General features: G+C 43.7%; 1 protein-coding gene across 1 annotated transcript; it reads right to left on the bottom strand.

The window, feature by feature from the left end:
* Positions 1–7,169: 7,169 nt before the first annotated feature.
* Positions 7,170–17,908, bottom strand: rinl (Ras and Rab interactor-like). Its single transcript, XM_023966769.3, has 11 exons — positions 17,566–17,908; positions 17,274–17,326; positions 16,876–17,041; positions 13,652–13,760; positions 13,447–13,519; positions 13,258–13,349; positions 12,912–12,994; positions 9,560–9,791; positions 8,590–9,243; positions 8,064–8,381; positions 7,170–7,930 (listed from the first exon to the last, which is right to left on the bottom strand). Exons 2-11 carry the CDS (start codon positions 17,318–17,320, stop codon positions 7,602–7,604), a joined length of 2,103 nt encoding a protein of 700 aa, XP_023822537.3. The 5' UTR covers positions 17,321–17,326; positions 17,566–17,908; the 3' UTR covers positions 7,170–7,601.
* Between the last annotated feature and the right edge of the window lie 299 nt (positions 17,909–18,207).

Raw genomic sequence — 18,207 nt, 5'->3', positions numbered from 1 at the left:
TGCCTATTATTCTACAATGTAAAAATAAAGAAAACCCTTGAATGAGTAGGTGTTGCAAACTTTTGACTGGTACTGTACATGGCACACATACACCTTATAGTAACCCCTTTCTGTCTGTTTCTCTCTTTTCTACCTTGTCTCTGTCTCTCTATTCTGCAGGAGTTACTACTTGACGTCCCTGTATGCCTCTCTCTTCTACATCAGCAGCTTCCGCCCCGTCTCGCACGCGCCAGCTCAGCACCAGCCCAGCAATCGCTGAGCCAATGGCATCGCCAGGCGCACCCTCGCACTGCAACCAGTCACGACGCCAGCACAATCGTAGGACCCTCCGGAGACCTGGCGCACAGTGAGAAGTTATGTTATGCAGGACTGAAACTGCACAGAACATGTAACTGACGCCCTACCGGCGCCCTCTGTTTGTGGCCAAGGCACTGCACATAATCTCGAGGTGGTGGTACGGAGGAAGAGGGCAGCAGAGCAGAGGGCCAAGGATCCCCAGCTGCACAAATCCAGGAAAGAGATTACAGTAGAAGAGTTGGACGGACATCCAGCCGGGAGTGAAGTGGACTTGGAGGGCGGTGGTCAACCATGGAGGTGTGTTGTAGAGGTTTAGAGAGTGAGGAAGGGCAGGCTAGTCTCCACCGGGTCCATGAGGAACTCTGTGCCAGGTCAAGTGGAGCTAGATGACCAGACAGCACACAGATAGTCAGCAGAGGTCAGAGTGGACTGGGCTGCCATTGCGAGACTGAAGACCCAGAGATCAGTCTGTCTAGACCCTGGGCTTTCCGCAAGCACTTAGCTGGCAAACGTAATGTAAACGTGTTAAGCAAACATTATTTTACAACTCCTGTTTCAGTTGCCATTGAAATACACCCAATAAGACAAAGATAATGGTCTGACTAGGTTGAATTGGGTCATTTTAATATTATGTGCTTTAAATTGTTTGTAGAAGATATTTCCCATGAGTGTTGCAAATTGTGACGTTTGTATATATTTCATTGACCATTCCTTAGAGAAATTACTCTGTGGGGCCAATTTAATGGTCAATTTGGGGCAAATGATGGAGGCTAGGCCATCAGCAGGCTGGCTCCATGGTTAGAACACTGTTATATTTTACATATTGACCACTAGGTTGCAGTTACCACACCTTTTTTGTCGTTTCGTCTTGGTTTTTAGTAGTCAAGCATGATACAGTGGAGCTCATAAGCGCATAAGGATGTTGAGAAAGGAGAGAAATGTGTTGAGATGCTGAAATAACATCTATAACGAAATGACTGTTGATCTGTATTATGTTGTGTGTAATATGCACTCTGTATTTTAACTTGTCATTATATTATTTTATCTACATTTTTGACCATTCATTAGAATGCTGTAATCGGCAAACTGCAAGACAGCATTATAGACATCTGCACAGTAGAATACTTTGATGCTAAAGAGTGAACAAGTGCGCAGACAGTCCTTATTTATACAAGCACATGTATTACAGACACATGGTACCACTACCATAGACAAAGTCCACACAAACCAAGCGCGCACACACGGACCTACTTAATATATACACACTTATATGCAAATGAACGCACGCACACGTCCCTCCCATACATTCATACATATGGAAGCCCTCAATTCAGAATTTTAATGAAAACCCAATCAAATTTGCCTAATGAGACATCTGGCATTCTGCCTGCCATTTCGATCTTTTAACCAGTCTAAGAAACATCTGGCTCTTCATAGCCCAGTCAAACCTGATGGGAGCGAGACTTAACATCTACTACAACAACCTCTTACATATAGGATCACGTGATATATTATGCATACATGGGCTACATTACACATTCATTCCAGCCATAAATTAGAATATATGGCGGGCGAGCGCACAGATGGCAGACGCCTGGGCATTTTAAAGCTGGATTCGCTAGCTAGCTGCAGCTAAACGTAGGAGCCGTCGCTGCAGAGAGAGAGAAAGAGAGAGAAAAAGATGGTCACCAAAAGTACCACTCACAATACGCAACGTGCATGCACATCCAAGCACAGGCACACCAGGACAATATACAGACACACACATACTGAAAAACATGAATATTCACACACTAACAGATATCACATTCACCTGTTCGTCACGCTAAAGTTATCCAGTATCAGTGTGCCTGGCTGTGTTCCCCCTCCTCCCTTTGATGGACAGACATCTAACGAGCAGCTTGCTGTAATGGCCTGCAGCTCTCCTAATAGTGATAAAAGAATGAGAGCAATTTGTGAATCAAAACAAAAACTTTTTCAATCACTTATTCACAACATTACTCCATATTATATCATCAAGGCTGTACACATCCGGTTTGTTCCAGGCTGGAACAAGTGTTTAAACTCCGGTGGTTAAATACAGAAAGCGCTACAACTCTGGTTTTCCCCTTCGGCTGACAGTAATATGGTTCCTTTCTTTTCATGCGCGTCCTGCATGAGTTTTTTAAATGAGGCTTATGAAAGTGAGTGGAGCGTCATCGTACGTTCCTGACTGTCTGCTCTGACTATGGTGTCCATATGGGACATCACGTCACCGAGCTGCTCAGTCTGTCACTGTCTCTCTGCCTTCACTCTTATTTTGGTTTGTCCCTTTGTCCTTATTTCTGCGCTTTCATGTCGGTTGTCACAAACCGCTTTCCCTTTGTGAGGCATTGTAAGTTGGGACACTTTTCCTCTAGCGTTCTCTTTCTCCCTCCTCCCTTTGCGCTAGCTTCTCCCCCTTGTCTGAACCTGACAGTGTGTAATTAATGATTAATGAATAAACCAGAGGCCCTCCTCCTCCACACACAAACACAACACATTAACGTGCGCGCACCCAAATTCAACATTTTGCATTTCCGCTTAAAATAACAACCACATTACACACAGCATCTCAAAAAAAACTTTTCTAATTTTTTCCTTCGCAATAGTTTATTTGTTCGTCTTTCCGTGCACATTTTCCATTCAATTCAGACTGGAGGCTTATCATCAGAGTATGCATAGTTTTCTTTCTCAAAACACAATCTCAAAGCAATTTGTAACACAATCATCCTGTAACCAACACGTCTGCCAAAATATGCGTGACTTCACTATATTTGAGTTACAATTCTGTCACAAATATTGAAACATTGGTTTTAGTTAAGGCTTCAGTTATATTGAAAGAGCTGTATGCCCCAATGTGTTTATAATATTTCCTCCTGCTCTAGCTCGAGTTCCTCAGTTTTCGAAGCGTTATTTCATTAATTAAGTAACTTCGTTGGCCATAATGACTTCACACATATACGTTTTCCTCAACGGGCCTCATGTGGCTGTAACACGTTTCTCTCTCCCTTCTTCTTTCCCCAGTATTGGCACATTTAGCATGCAATTCTCCACTAGCTAACTGCGATTTTGTGTTTGTGGTGAGGCTACGGACTCTAGCTATCAAAAGCAATCATAAAGTGAAAACAGTATGAATAGCATCTCACTTGTCTGTCTGTCTGTTGGCTCTGAGAATCTCTTCAGACTATCTATACAGTCAATTATTTTCTTTATGGGACCATAGTGTTTAATAATATAATATACATTTTATTTTAAGTGCTTTTCAAGTCCAAAGTCACTTTACATAAGTCAAGAATAATAAGAAAGAAGACACATTCATAAATGACTCATGCATATGGCTATGGTCGGAAGCTCGGATGTGAACCATGACCCTGCAGTGCCAACAAGATTATGAACAACTGTGTGTCCACGGATTGGGGACAACATTACAGCTTGACATGACTAGCCCATGTCTGTGAGGTAGCGTGACAAGATGGACAAGGCGAATGAGTGTGTGGACAGAAAAATAGTGATGGACTTAGGGCTCGAAAGCAGGCCATCTCCTGTTGACCCTTGTCATGAACTCTGACCCCTGCCTGCAGGGCTGCATCCTATACATGAACAGAGAAGGTGGGGATTGAATGGATGGCCGTGGAGGAGGAGGTTTTAGGCCAGGCAAAATTGCATTTGATGGTGGTTTGACATTTAATGAGTAATCACTTTGGCTTGGATTTGACCTTGTTGCACAATGCCCCTGCAGATGGAGGAGGCTAATGAAGTGAATGAGGAAGGAATGTGAAAGACAGAGGTGAAAGATGAGGATACAAAACAAAACAAAAGCTAACTAAAGGAGAGGGGAGAGAGTCAGGGAGGATGCTAGGCTAGTGAGAAACAAGAAAGAAGGTGATACACATGCTGCTTCAAACATTCAGTTGAAAATGAGCCAAATAGCATATCAGTGGAAACATTGATTGTCCAGAAGAAATAAGGAACTATTTTCAAGATTACCTAATACCGATTTGTTTATTTCACTATGTGTATACCTTTCACATCTTAACTGCAATAATTAGGGCAAACTCAAAGAATAATAATTCACACATTTTTTACAAAAGAAAGCTTTTAATTACTATAAGTAGTAATCCATAACTGGAACATCCATTATCATCAATTATTCATCATTAACATTTGTGAAAATAAAATTTATTTGATAACCCATAAGAGACTGAGGAAGATGCAGATGTGTAAAGTCCTTTGGCTGTCCTCCTTAAAACAATGCAGACAACATGGACCATGAAATGGTCAAGTATCGTGATGATCGTGTGCTGTGTGTGCGTGCGTGTCCCCTTTGTGTGCGTGTGCTGTGTGTTGTGGTGTTCACTGTTTGGCCTATGATGTGGATCCCACAGTAAACCCTTACGTATTCATGTCTCACAGGATCTTTAAGGAGGTACAGTGATCAACTCATTCCAACGCTAATTTAAACAAACCAAATACTTGAGAGAGACAAAATTGAAGCTCATTCATTATTGTATTAGATCATTGCAGAGTGACCCCTGGCAAGGTCGCTGTTCACAGACTTTTGTGAGGTCGCGGTCTGTCTGACACGAACATGATAAATACAAAAATAGATCTAAAAAAACTCAAATTAAATAAATAAGGTGGAGAGGTCAGAGTGCATTCACTGTAGCGTCCTGTCCAATCACAAAACACTATCAAGCCTGGGCATGGGAGGTCATAAAAACTGGAGAAGGAGGGCGTTGGGGTATATAGAGAATTATAACGGTGACACAAGCAGATCGGAAGCTGGTGTGTCCGACATGTGTCCTTCTGTCTTTGCCGACTGGTTTGCCAGTAGGCCAAGGTGGGGAGAGAGAGCAATTGGTCCTATCATGTCCGTGTGGCGTGTTCCTTATGCTCCTAGAGGGGCCTTATCCTGGAGTTCAGACAGCTCACTGTCACCATAGAGTATGTAGAGAGGAAGGGGCTGAGGACGGCTCGCCTCTTCCACCCTGAAGTGGGCTTGCTCACACTCAAGCTCATGTGGTGTGATGTCTTTGTCTACGTCTTGAGATGGAATGTAAGTATGTTATTGATGTATAAGAGGGGCCAGCGGTGGTATGTTAAGGCAGTGTATAAATGTTGCAGACAGTGGGGTTGAGTGGGTTGAGGTGGACATATTGTGAGGTTCAGGGAAATGACATTTGGACTGCGCATGCTGATCGTAAGTTAGCGTGTGTCGGTGTGTGCCCCCTCTCCTCCAGGCACTGGCCCCTCTCTCCCCCTCATCCCCTCTCCTTCACAACCCGTCCTTCTCCAGTTAGGTACATTGGGCGATGTTTCTCATCCCCCCTGCCTATGAGGAGTCGGCCGGCAGTTGTCAGGATGGAAGCGTCGGTTGCCAGCCCCCAGTCATGCGCCCAGGTGGTGGGGGCCGGTGGCTATCTGCCCCAGTTAACCCGCCGCCCGGCCAGTTGGGTAGCCAGAACCTGGGGACAGCCAGGCCAGGTCTCCCAGCCCGTTACTTCTTGCTGGAAGAGACCGGCCAATTCGGAAGACTGCCGGGGGCGGGCGGTCTCAAGGGTTGGTAGGAGGCGGGGTCGGAGAGAGCAGAGAAGAACGGAGAGACGAAAAAGAAAAAATTGAAAATAAAATAGAGGATTACCCGTAACAAAGAGAATATAACACTGAAATGTGCCGAACAGATGAAATTGAAACAGAAAGCGGAATTGGAAAAGAAGAATGGAGCGTCTGGCCCGAGACATGGTGTTTTTCTCCTCCTACTCTCCTACTTCTATTCTCTCACCAGCTCCATTTTCCATTCCCTATATAGTGAAGTTTACCAGCGAGATGCTAGTGACTTTCCTCCCCGCCCATTTAGATTTCCCACCAACCTAACCCCCCAGGGACTCAAGATGTCCATTATGAGCCAAGAGCCTAACTTTCAGAGAGAAAGGAGCCGGAAAGTAAGACTTAAATGCAACCGTTTATTCAGCCCTAAATGCCACCCTCAGCCTCAGCCTCAGATCTCCCCCCCTTTTAAAGGAAAAATCCAACCCAATACTTTTTGCGTATTTTTCATAGTTAGTCCACTGTTGCTACAGATGATTGCAAAAAGCCTTCATCATCATGATTTGATGTGGCAAAGTGACACTTTGTGTTCTTGAAAGTCCAATATCGTTGAACACCTGATTGCTGGACAATGCCAAAAAGTGGGACTGTTATCAAAGCAGACGAATGCAAAAAAAAATACAAAAAGAAGTTTTGAGTGGAGTTTTCCTTTAATAATCATGGTTAATCCTAGTATGCTTGTTAGCAGGAATATCCCCATATCTGCCTGTTGGACCATGCCACTTTCTTCTCATCTTGTACAGTTAGAGCATTGACTATGTCCCCTGAGCACTCAGCCCAGGATTCTCCTTGAAGCACGGGTCTTAAAGGTCTTAGGTTTATACTAGACATCAGGTCTCTCACCCCAGCCCCATCCCCATTTCTCTAGTAGTCTATGGTGCTGGTCTCAGCTCTCTCAACTAATGGCTTTTGCTGGTTTGACCCAAAGACAGGAAAAAAGATTCTCCCATCCTGTGTCTCGTAGAAGGAACTGTCTCCTAATGCACACTTCACTTTAAACGTTCGTTGTTCAAAGAAACAGCTGTGTAAGAATCACAGATGGACTTTATTCACAGTTAGATGATTGATTATTTTCATATGAGGAGATCAGGAGCTGCAACTAAGGATGTAAAAAACATAGGGTCATGCCCACCTGGCATAGACCCATAACAGGTTTCTTCAATTGCAGTTGCAAAAAGTATCAAGAGCTTTGATGAAACTGGCTCTCATGAGGACCGCCACAGGAAAGGAAGACCCAGAGTTACCTCTGCTGTATTAGAGTTAGAGTTACCAGCCTCAGATATTGCAGCCCAAATAAATGCTTCACAGAGTTCAAGTAACAGACACATCTCAACATCAACTGTTCAGAGGAGACTGCTTGAATCAGGCCTTCATGGTCAAATTCATGGTCAAATTGCTGCAAAGAAACCAATTCTAAAGGACACCAATAATAAGAAGAGACTTGCTTGGGCCAAGAWATACGAGCAATGGACATTAGACCGGTGGAAATCTGCCCTTTGGTCTGATTAGTCCAAATTTGAGATTTTTGGTTCCAACCGCAGAGTAGGTGAACGGATGATTTCCGCATGTGTGGTTTCCACCGTGAAGCATGGAGGAGGAGGTGTGATGGTGCTTTGCTGATGGCTACTTTGAAGAATTTAAAATCTAAAATACATTTTAATTTGTTTAACACTTTTTCAGTTACTACATGATTCCATATGTGTTATTTCAAAAGTTTTGATGTCTTCACTATTATTATTAGAAAAATAGTAAAATGTAGAATGTAGAAAATAGTAAAAATAAAAAACCCTTGAATGAGTAGGTTTGTCCAAACTTTTGACTGGTACTGTACACTTTTCTGTGGGTCTGCATGATACGTCTGTATAATTCGTACCCTCTCCCTGCAGCTGTGTGGGGTCCAGTAGCTCCATCATGTAGTTAGTGTCCAGCTGCAGAGTGACCACATCACTACGCAGAAGCACCCAGGTCAGACACGGCAGGAAGTCATCAGCCCCATACACCACACCTGAGACAGAGGAGAGGAGGGAGTCAAAGGTCAAAGAACTCCAAACATTATCCTTAATAGAGAGAAATACCCTAACCAACTCTATTCATACACATACTGAGGCTGAGCAGGTCTACCCTGCACCACCACCCACCTGGGTTGGCATTGGCCGTCATGCTGTGGTAGATGGTCTTGCAGACCTTGAGCAGGATATGGACCTTCCTGCTGGGGGAGTAGGACTGGTGCATGGCTGACCACCTCTGCTGGATCTTCTCCAGGGTGACAGGGTCAGGGACCCCCGCCCCAGGCGTCCCTTCCAGCTCCTCCACCCCCCGGCCCTCCAGGAGCCGCTGGTTCTCCCTCAGCTTCCGCAGGCTACCGTCATGGTCCCAACAGCTCTGGAGGCAGGTGTACAGGTGGGCGCTCACAGGCTTTAGGGCCACCTTGTGTAGGGAGAGCTCCAGTATKGCATCTAATGTAGATAGAGGACAGAGAGAATGGAGGATAATGGAGGATAAGGAGAGACTGAGGTGTTCGAAACCAATTCTGGAAAATGATGTAGTTGAGTATTTGTCCGTTTTGGCTTTGTAGTGCATCCTGAACTAAAGCTGAACCGTTGTTTTGTATAATAGTAGTGATATTCTGTTTTCGAACACTAATTTGTTAATGGATGGACTCACCCAGCTCCCCGTCGGGTGTGTCCGCCATACTGTCTATGAGGATGTGTATCTCAGGACAGTCCAGCAGTGTCTCTCTCAGGGCAGTGAGAGCCGTACGCACCTCCTGAAGCAGGTCCGCACCTGTCATTCCAGGGCTAAACCCAACCCCCAGGGTCATCTCAACGAATCCCATCACTGCCTCGGCAAACAAACCGCCCCTCCGCTTGCTGAGCTCCTGCACCCGCTTGGTCAGCCTCTTCTGTGAACGCCCCAGCCCACCAATGGCGAGGCCCACAGCCGAGAGGCGGTGCATCACCTTGTCGGCCAACCGATGCGAGGGGTGGGGGGAGTGGGAGGAACTGGTGACCGACTCCGGTTCCTCCTCGACGCTGTTGATTGACAGCGAGTCTAGCTCCAGGGAGGGAGGGAGGAGGAGGGAGGGGGGTGGTGGTTGGGAGAGCCATACATTGTCCTCAATCCAGGACACCCTCTGAGGCGACTGAGGGGCAGGGCTGAGCAGGGGCTTGGGGTCTGAGGGGGGCCTGGGGTTGGTAGTGCGGTCCTGGGTCCATGTTCTATCGAGTGACTCAATGGAAGCATCCCTACTGGGCCTCCTCAGAACCACCCCTCCTGTTGGGGTGGGGGGAGACGGGGTAGCCTGGACTACAGGAGACCCTGGAGATAAGGAGACAAGACCAAACATATCAGTTAGTCGTTGGTTGATCTTGGCATAATGGCTCTATGATGTCTCATTAGCTCCTACAGTGAGAAGGGTGATTAATGCGGTGACATTTTCCCACAGACAGGATGGACAAGGATAATAAAACAAGGTCCAATGCAGCCATTTTTTWAAATCTYAAGATCAAATAATTTCAGCTCTTACATAATTTTCACAATTTTATTATTCCAACCTCAGTGTGGAAATAAATATAAATCATAGGTAAATCATGTTTTTGACCACACTGGGCCTTTAACAGCAAAATCACTTTACCTGGATTATCAGACCTGGAGCTGTAGGACTCCTGCTCCATTGAGATAGCTCTCTTAGTAAGAAGGCCCGCCCCTGACCAAGGTCTTGTTGTACTCAGTCGTCTCTCACGCCTATAATTCGCTGGCCGATTAACTCGCTGTGGGCTGGTTGGTTGATGGGTCAGCCAGTCATCGCCATGCTCATGGAGATAGAGTGGGTTGATGATGCACAGAGCACCATTGGCTGCTGTCAGCTATTGAACAGAAGACACASTTGAGAGGGAGCTTGACTGTGTATTTAAAAGGCATGAACCACATGAGGATCTTTCCGAAAATTTGATACAATGGTTTATGGTTTCAGTATTAAAGGCCATTTTTATCTCAATATCAAATCATTTCTGGGGAACAAATAAAATACCTTACTATATTAGTTTAGCATTAAAATGGTCAAAAAGAAACAAAAAAACGTTTTTTTTTAAGCAAAACAATCTTTCTCAATCAAGAATTTTGCCAGGTCTGTCTGGGAGAGGTCTGAGTGGAGAGGGGAAGGGCCCCAAAGCAGAGGGGCCTAATGAGAGAGAGGTTATTGACAGAGAGGTTTGGTACTCTCTTTGTCATTAGTGTATTACACCTTATTCCGCCTGGTGTTGTAACCAGGCAAGCCAAAACTTTACCCATGCAAAACTCCACACATGCATCCTGTATATGGGAGCCAGCAACTATCAGGAAATAACACTAACCACGTTTCCTTCCACAGTTTATGTGAGTAAAGTCATACCGTATAAAAAAAAAGTAATGACAGCTTTGATGGAAACAGGAAGTTTCGGTATAATTCTTAAAATGCAGACAGATAATTTGTTTGTTCGACATGGTGGGATCTTTTTGTGTCTGTAAAATGTATTATTCGAGAAATTGCGGTGAAAATGCCTTTATGCGCAAATATTGGTATAATAACCATAATATTGAAGTAAAATCACACAATGATATGGTATGTGGTCCTCCTACTATGACTGGGGAAACCATGCCGTTTGATAGGCTACAGATTAAATACATTATGATGACCCTCCCGAGCAGTGGTCTAAGGCACTATCGCAGGGATTGAGGCATCACTACAGACCCAGGATCGGTTTGGCGGGGGGGCTTTACTTGGCTCATCGCCTTCTAGCGACTCCTTGTGRCGGGCCTGGCGCCTGCAGGCTGACWCCGGTCATCAGTTGAGCTGTGTTTCCTCRACACATTGCTGCARCTGGCTTCCGGATTAAGCGGGCGGGAGTTAAGAAGAGCGGTTAGGCGTGTCATGTTTCGGAGGACGCATGACTCGACCTTCGCCTCTTCCGAGCCCGTTGGGAAGTTGCAGCGATGAGACAAGATAGTAATTTGATCGCAATTGGATATCACGAAATTGGGGAGAAAAAGGGGGTAAAAAAATAAATATTAATAAGTTATGATGAACTTCACAGRGTGRTGAAAGTGCAYGGTGATKTTRATGCTCCTTTCCAATAAATATCGAGGGTCTTATTCTGGTGACATGATGATCGATACTTGACTGCCATTTGATAAATACAATTATTCTTGCTCTTATCCATAATAATCTCATCATGTAAAGTAGCCTATCCTCACTGTATCTGTGAGCTGTTGGCTAGAGCACACGTGCCAAGACCAGAGTAGTCACATTTGCTATTTAACGCAGCACGTTTTGTGACAAAACTATCAGYAGACTTGAAAATGCGATGGAAGCACATTGAMCTTTCAATTTTTGTTCTGTACTTGAAAACTTAAGCGAAAATGTACATTGTGTGTGCACTATGTCATCGCGCACTGATTTCTATCCACAACAAGTCCGTTTGGTGGAAACACAGCACTGGTGGGAAAATGTGCAAATTTTCTTTATGCAGATTCTAGAATATTCACTAATTGGAAGGAAACCTAGCTACTGATATAATTACAGTGTTAGCTTTGTAGCGGTATTTATTAGAGAGGGGCAAAGAAAGATTTTGTTCGGGCGCCAGGCAGGTATTAACCATGCCGAAAGGAAAAGAGTAGAATAGAGAGAGTACCACTACCARACCCACACACATCAGCAGAAGAAGAGACTGCCTAGAGTGTAGCCTGTTTACCAGATAGCCAGTGGAGAGAAAAGAGAATACACACCCTATAAAACCCACATCACAGTACAGGGGTAACCCCACCAAGAATACCTCATACAATAATAATAATAATAATGGCAGAGCAATTGAACAGCAACTTCATACCAGAAAGAACCCAGTCATCAACAGAGGATTAGCAATAATCTGTATTCTCTTCCAGTGGAGGAGTGCAGAGGGTATGAATGTGGGGGGTGTTCATCGACACAACAAAGGCCTTAAAAATGTCCACAATCTTCTCGGCCACATGTCCTTAGTACACCCCACCTCAATACAGTTCAAATAACAATACACAACTTTAAAGCAACCTCCCTTTTAACTAAAATGTCCACCCAAATACTTCTGGCAGGGCAATAATAGTCCAGCTCCAATGAACTTCAATGGGAAGTGCATTAGGAAAATAGAGAGTCTGTTTCAGGGTAAAGCACTGGGATGATGGAGGGAAGAGAAAGAACAAGAGAGATCTTAACTGTGGTCTTCAGGCGTGCCGGTGTACTGTCTGACTGTCCRATGGTTTGTTGGTTTGTAGCTTAAAGCTTCGCAACAATGTTGCTACTAATCMATGCGATCCATAACCGTCGCGGTCCCWAACGAAAACAACCACGACGTAGCGCGATCACACCGATGATTGAGTTAAATACTTTATAACTACATACGCTGAAAACAAACAAAACTTCTGCAGCATAGCACACCCAATCAAACTGTCGCGCCACCCAAGAGCTCCTCCCCAAAGAGCTGAACGAGCTGTCTTWATTTCCTCCTTCCTTRCTGCTCATGCGCTCTTAAAGTGGCAGCRCACGGTGAAGGCTCCGTGCAGGATTTCGCCACAGCTTCTTCAGCTGTACAATATGACATCAAAACACAATAAAAACATAATTTTTACTGACTGCCCTGGGCCTTTAAAACCTATATAGATTTGAAAAAGGGCATACAGTATTCAAATGTAAGATACAACTCTTTGAATGAAGAGCAAAAGGACCTGTGACGTCAGTCTGAACTGAGGTACACTGCATCTCATCTATGATGCTGAGAGTGACAATTGACTGGATAACATTACAAAGCACTAGGAGAACCCAAAGCAGACATCTGTGTGAACCACATGTCAAACCATGGCAACACATCCACTAGAGTGGGTCTCTAACTACATGTCATGTTAAAGCGGAATACAAGACAGTGAATAGGTCCCAACCTTTATAGACAAGTTATGAAGCTATGAATGCAACTGATTACCTGTATGGTGCACATGGCAGTACCAGTAGCCCTCTGAGTCATGTGATCAGGCTGGAGGTCAGAAGTGGGACACAGCCAGGATTCTATATACAAACAGACACACAAAAAGAGAGGGAGGAAAATAGATGAAACATTAGAACGAGAGAAGAGGAGGTGGTAGTCGTCAAGAGGAGGTAGAGGGAGGGCGAGTAAAAAGAGGAGCACATAGAGGACAAGATGTTTGACATGAAGTGACTAGGATGGATGGCAAGGAGATAGTTGTGCAGAAGGAGTGAAAGGAAGATGATAAGTGGAAGAGAGCGTGGGTGAGGAAGAGGAGAGATGGAGAGGGTGGATTCAGACTTACTGGGACCCAGCTGGGACAGACTGTTGGACTGTGGCTGATCTGTTAGACTGTAGAGCCACGGAGGGATGAACAGACACACTGGCAACACGTCCCTGGGAGAGAGAGAGAKATTAATGAAATACATCAGATGCATAACTGATAAATACTGTAGTTAGTATACAGTATATACCGTAGGTTGTTGTAACTCACCTGCTCATAGAGTAGAAGGCCACTAACTGGGCCAGATCAGAGAAGCCTAAAAATGACTGAGATAGCTGATAAGCTGAGAGAGAAGAACAAAGAGGTTATTATAAGGCGTACAACAAATTTGAGATTAACTTATTTTTAAACAGGGAAGTATATGAATGTTGAGGTTCTGGTCAATAAAAAATGCATGCGTGTCTGTCTTGCCTACCTGCACCAGTGCGTTGTATGGGGTTGTCTCTGACATGTCCACTCTCTCCTCCAGTGACCACACACAGCAGGACGGGCTGGGAGGCAGAGTCCCTCAACACCAGGAAGCTCTGTGAAAGGAGAGAGAGAGGTGACGAGAAGCCTCATTACTCTGTGTCTGGGCGTTAGGAAACATTGACTGTGCAGAGCAGCTTCACAGAAAAGGACAAGATGGATTTACATTTTTCTGTGGAACAGTCATTCAAGGCCTAGAGAAGTGAGCAAGCCAGGCTAACCTCACACCAACGCTAACTAAGTGGCAGAGAATGTGCAAGCACAAATAACACACACATATTCAAATACATGTACGCACCAAAAACTCACAGCGAAATAAGTGAGCATGCGCACACACACGCAATAGACCTACATACACACTGCAGGAAGTGGGTTTGATGAACAGTGTGTTCAGGAATAGATGACTGACTGTGATAGCGAGAGACACATTGGTATGTTCACTTTGAGTCAAGTCAAAAACAAACTATAGGTATCAGCAGTTTGATGCAAGGCAAGCTATATTTAATATCAAGTTCTCTAAATATCGATGCATATCGTCAACTAAACCTGCGGAAGAGAAATTAACTTTGTTCACATCATCATTTGCAATGACTAGATAGTGCCTTCACAAAGTATTCATACCCCTTGACTTATTCGACACTGTTGTGTTACAGCCTGAATTCAACATGGACTATAGATATTTATAAACTGGGTGGTTCGAGCCCTGAATGCTGATTGGCTGACAGTCGTGGTATATCAGACTGTATGCCACGGGGATGACAAAAAACTTATTTTTACTGCACTAATTAAGTTGGTAACCAGTTTATAATAGCAATAAGGCACCTCGGGGGGTTGTGGTATATGGCCAATATACCATGGCTAATGGCTGTGTCCAGGCACTCCACGTTGCGTCATGCATAAGAACAGCCCTTAGCCGTGGTATATTGGCCATATACCACACCCCTCGTGCCTTATTGCTTAAATATATTCTCACCCATATACACACAATACCCCATAATGACAAAGTGAAAACAKGTTTAAAAATATTTTTGCACATTTATTGAAAATGAAATATTGAAGTATTAAATTTACATAAGTATTCACACCCCTGAGTCAATACTTTGTAGAAGCACCTTTGGCAGCGATAACAACTGTGAGTCTTTCTGGGTAAGCCTCTAAGAGCTTTCCACACTGGGATTGTGCAACATTTGCCACTTATTATTTTCAAAATTCTTCAAGCTCTGTCAAATTGGTTGTTGATTATTGCTAGACAACCATTTTCAAGCCTTGCCGTAGATTTTCTAATAGACTTCAATCAAAACTGTAACACGGTCACTCAGGAACAATTGATGTCTTCTCGGGGTAAGCAACTCCAGTATATATTTGGCCTTGTGTTTTAGGTTATTGTCCTGCTGAAAGGTGAATTCATCTCTCAGTGTCTGATGGAAAGTAGACTGAACCAGGTTTCCCTCTAGTATTTTGCCTGTGCTTAGCTCCATTCCTTTTCTTTTTTTATCCTGAAAAACTCCTCAGACCTTAACGATTACAAGCATACCCATAACATGATGCAGCCATCACTATGCTTGGAAATATGGAGAGTGCTACTCAGTAATATGTTGTGTTGGATTATGTTGTGTTGGCCCCAAACATAACACTTTTTATTCAGGACAAAGTGAATWGCTTTGTCACATGTTTTGCAGTATTACTTTAGTGCTTTGTAGCAAAAAAKATGCATGTTTTTTAATACTTTTCACTGTCATTTAGGTTAGTATTGTGGAGTAACTGCAATGTTGTTGATCCATCCTCAGTTTTCTCCTATCACAGCCATTAAACTCTGTAACTGTTTTAAAGTCACCATTGGCCTCATGGTGAAATCCCTGAGCTGTTTCCTTCCTCTACGGCAAGTGAGTTAGGAAGTACACCTGTATCTTTGTAGTGACTAGGTGTATTGATACACCATCCAAAGTTTAATTAATAACTTCACCATTCTCAAAGGGATATTCAATGTCTGCTTTTTTATTTTTACACATCTACCAATAAGTGCTCTTCTTTGCGAGGGCACCTCCCTGGTCTTTATGGTTGAAACTATGTTTGAAATKACATATAATTGTGTGTGTGGGGTACAGAGATGAGGAAGTCATTCAAAAATCATGTTAAACACTATTATTGCACACACAGTGAGTTCATGCAACTTATTAAGTGACTTGTAAAGAAAATGTTTACTGAACTTATTTAGGSTTGTCATAACAAAGGGGTTGAATACATATTGACTCAAGACATTTCAGCGCTTATGTAAAAATGTCAAAAAACACAATTCCACTATGACACTATGGGGTATTGTGTGAAGGCCAGTGACAAAAAATCTCAATTGAATCAATTTTAAATTCAGGCTGTAACACAACAACATTTAGAAAAAGTCAAGAATAACATGTAAGTGTTGCTCGTTCTTACAGTGCTACTGCCTATCCACATGGATAATGTGTTGGGGGGAAAAAACGTTGTTAAAGTGCTTTTCTTATCCCACCAATTCAACCTAAACCCTGACATACAGTCGTTTTTACAGTGTAATAGGATGCTGTATCCAGATACTGGATCCCAATTGTCTCACCGTACTCACCTGTCACAGAGGCTGATCTTGTTAAGAAAGGTTCGTAAGATAGCTGGGGTTCTTCAGCAAACCGAAAATATTTTCTGCATCGATCAACTTCTACGCCACTACTCAGTTTGCTCCTCTTTCTTTCAGTCCATCTGTATCTCTCCTCTCTTACTCTCTCACACATGCAACACTTCTGCATTAATTTGCTTTTATGCAAAGTAAGGAGAACTACAAGTGCAACTCGACATGCTGTAAGTGCCTGCTTCCATTTCATCTGTAATATCGCAGCCTGTCCACATGCTAACCTAATGTACCACGGTCACCTGGAGACTAGGCCTAAGGGCCTGAATACAGAGAGGTCAACCATGAGGTCAGATAGTAGATAGTGGCATGGACCTACACAGTGTGTGTCCGTCCCAAATGGCAGCCTATTCCCTACATAGTGCCCTACTTTTGTCCAGAGCCATATGGGCCCTGGTCAAAAGTAGTGCACTATATATGGTATAGGGTGCCATTTGGGACGGACACACACTGTGTAGGTCCATGCCACTATCTACTATCTGACCTCATGGTTGAGGGTAGTGGGGGGAACTCACCCCAGCAGGCCGGCCCCAGAGGGCAGCATGGGCACCGTCTCTATCCCAGGGGCCCCCAGGGGCCCAGGCGTCCTGACACAGTCGCAACCTGTCTAGCAGGGTCAGAGTCCTCCTTGAAACTCCATCAGTAACCTCATTCTCTGTCCTCACCGTGCCACTCACACCTCTAGAGATAATGGCACAACAGGGGGTAATTAGAGGCTCCATAATATGCTGTTACAGCATACAGGGGCAGTTTACCAGCCTAGTCCTGTACTAAAAAGCAAGTAAGATTTAAAATGCCTTTTAATCCAGGACGACGTTTAATCAGTGTCCTGGAAACCGCCACAGAGCTTGTATAAAACTGAGATCTATACCCCGAGTAGGTCCCATCCATGGGGTGGAGAAAAGATCCTCACCTGTGAGAGTCATCCTTCTTATCCTGATCTTCCAATCCCCTCATCATCCCAGACTAAAGAGGATACCACAGAAACATAGTTGTACAGAATGTTTAGTGTATGCCAACCGCAAATAGATTACGATTAAATCCAATATATCAACATTAGACTTTTTTTTAAAGAACATTAGAAAAAAATTGCCATTTGAAAAAGTTATTCTGGAATAGAAGAGTGATTACATCCTTCTTCAACACACATTTAAAGGGATAGTTCACCCAAAATACATTATTTGTCATTAAAAAGGGTTACTTACTGTTAATAGGCCCTATATGGCTGTTTTCAAAGTAGCTGTGACTTTATGTGGCTTCCCTTCAGCCTGACAGAAACTCCACAGATCTCTTCATGTTGTAACCTTGTGCCAACAGATTGTCCTTTCACATTCTAACTACGTTGCTCAACAATTTATCTTATTGGTGAAAAATTACAGGGTAAAAAAACTTCGTACCTTAGCAACATAGCATTTCGCTGTTCCGTCAGAAGTATATATTGTGTCGACGCTTTACCTGCCTCTACCACACTCGACTACACACCTTGACATTTGATGTTGCACTTTCACTTGCTCACAAGTTCTCAACTTATTTTTGTTTTCTCATTCTCTCCTCCTCCATCTCCCCCCCCCCATGTGGTTAACCTTGCTAACACATTTAACATAGAAAGAAATGAGTCTGCTTAGCCTTTTTTTTCTCAAGACCTGAATAATACTGATCTCCCTCTCTTTTACTCACAGACAAATCTGTGTGTTGCACTTTATAGAGGTGAAAACACAGACAAAATGGATTCACAGACACTGCCATTTAAAAGCTGAGTCAGGGAAGTGGTGTGAGTATGGTGGGTGAGATGTGTGAGATGGTGAATAAAAGATGGGATTCTAAGTGTAAGTGTACAACAGTATTTT

This window comes from Salvelinus sp. IW2-2015, linkage group LG22 (genome assembly GCF_002910315.2).
Source record: "Salvelinus sp. IW2-2015 linkage group LG22, ASM291031v2, whole genome shotgun sequence".
NCBI classification, from domain to species: Eukaryota; Metazoa; Chordata; class Actinopteri; order Salmoniformes; family Salmonidae; genus Salvelinus; species Salvelinus sp. IW2-2015.
The sequence above is the reverse complement of the archived record's forward strand: the minus strand, read 5'-3'. Positions and strand labels throughout refer to the sequence as shown.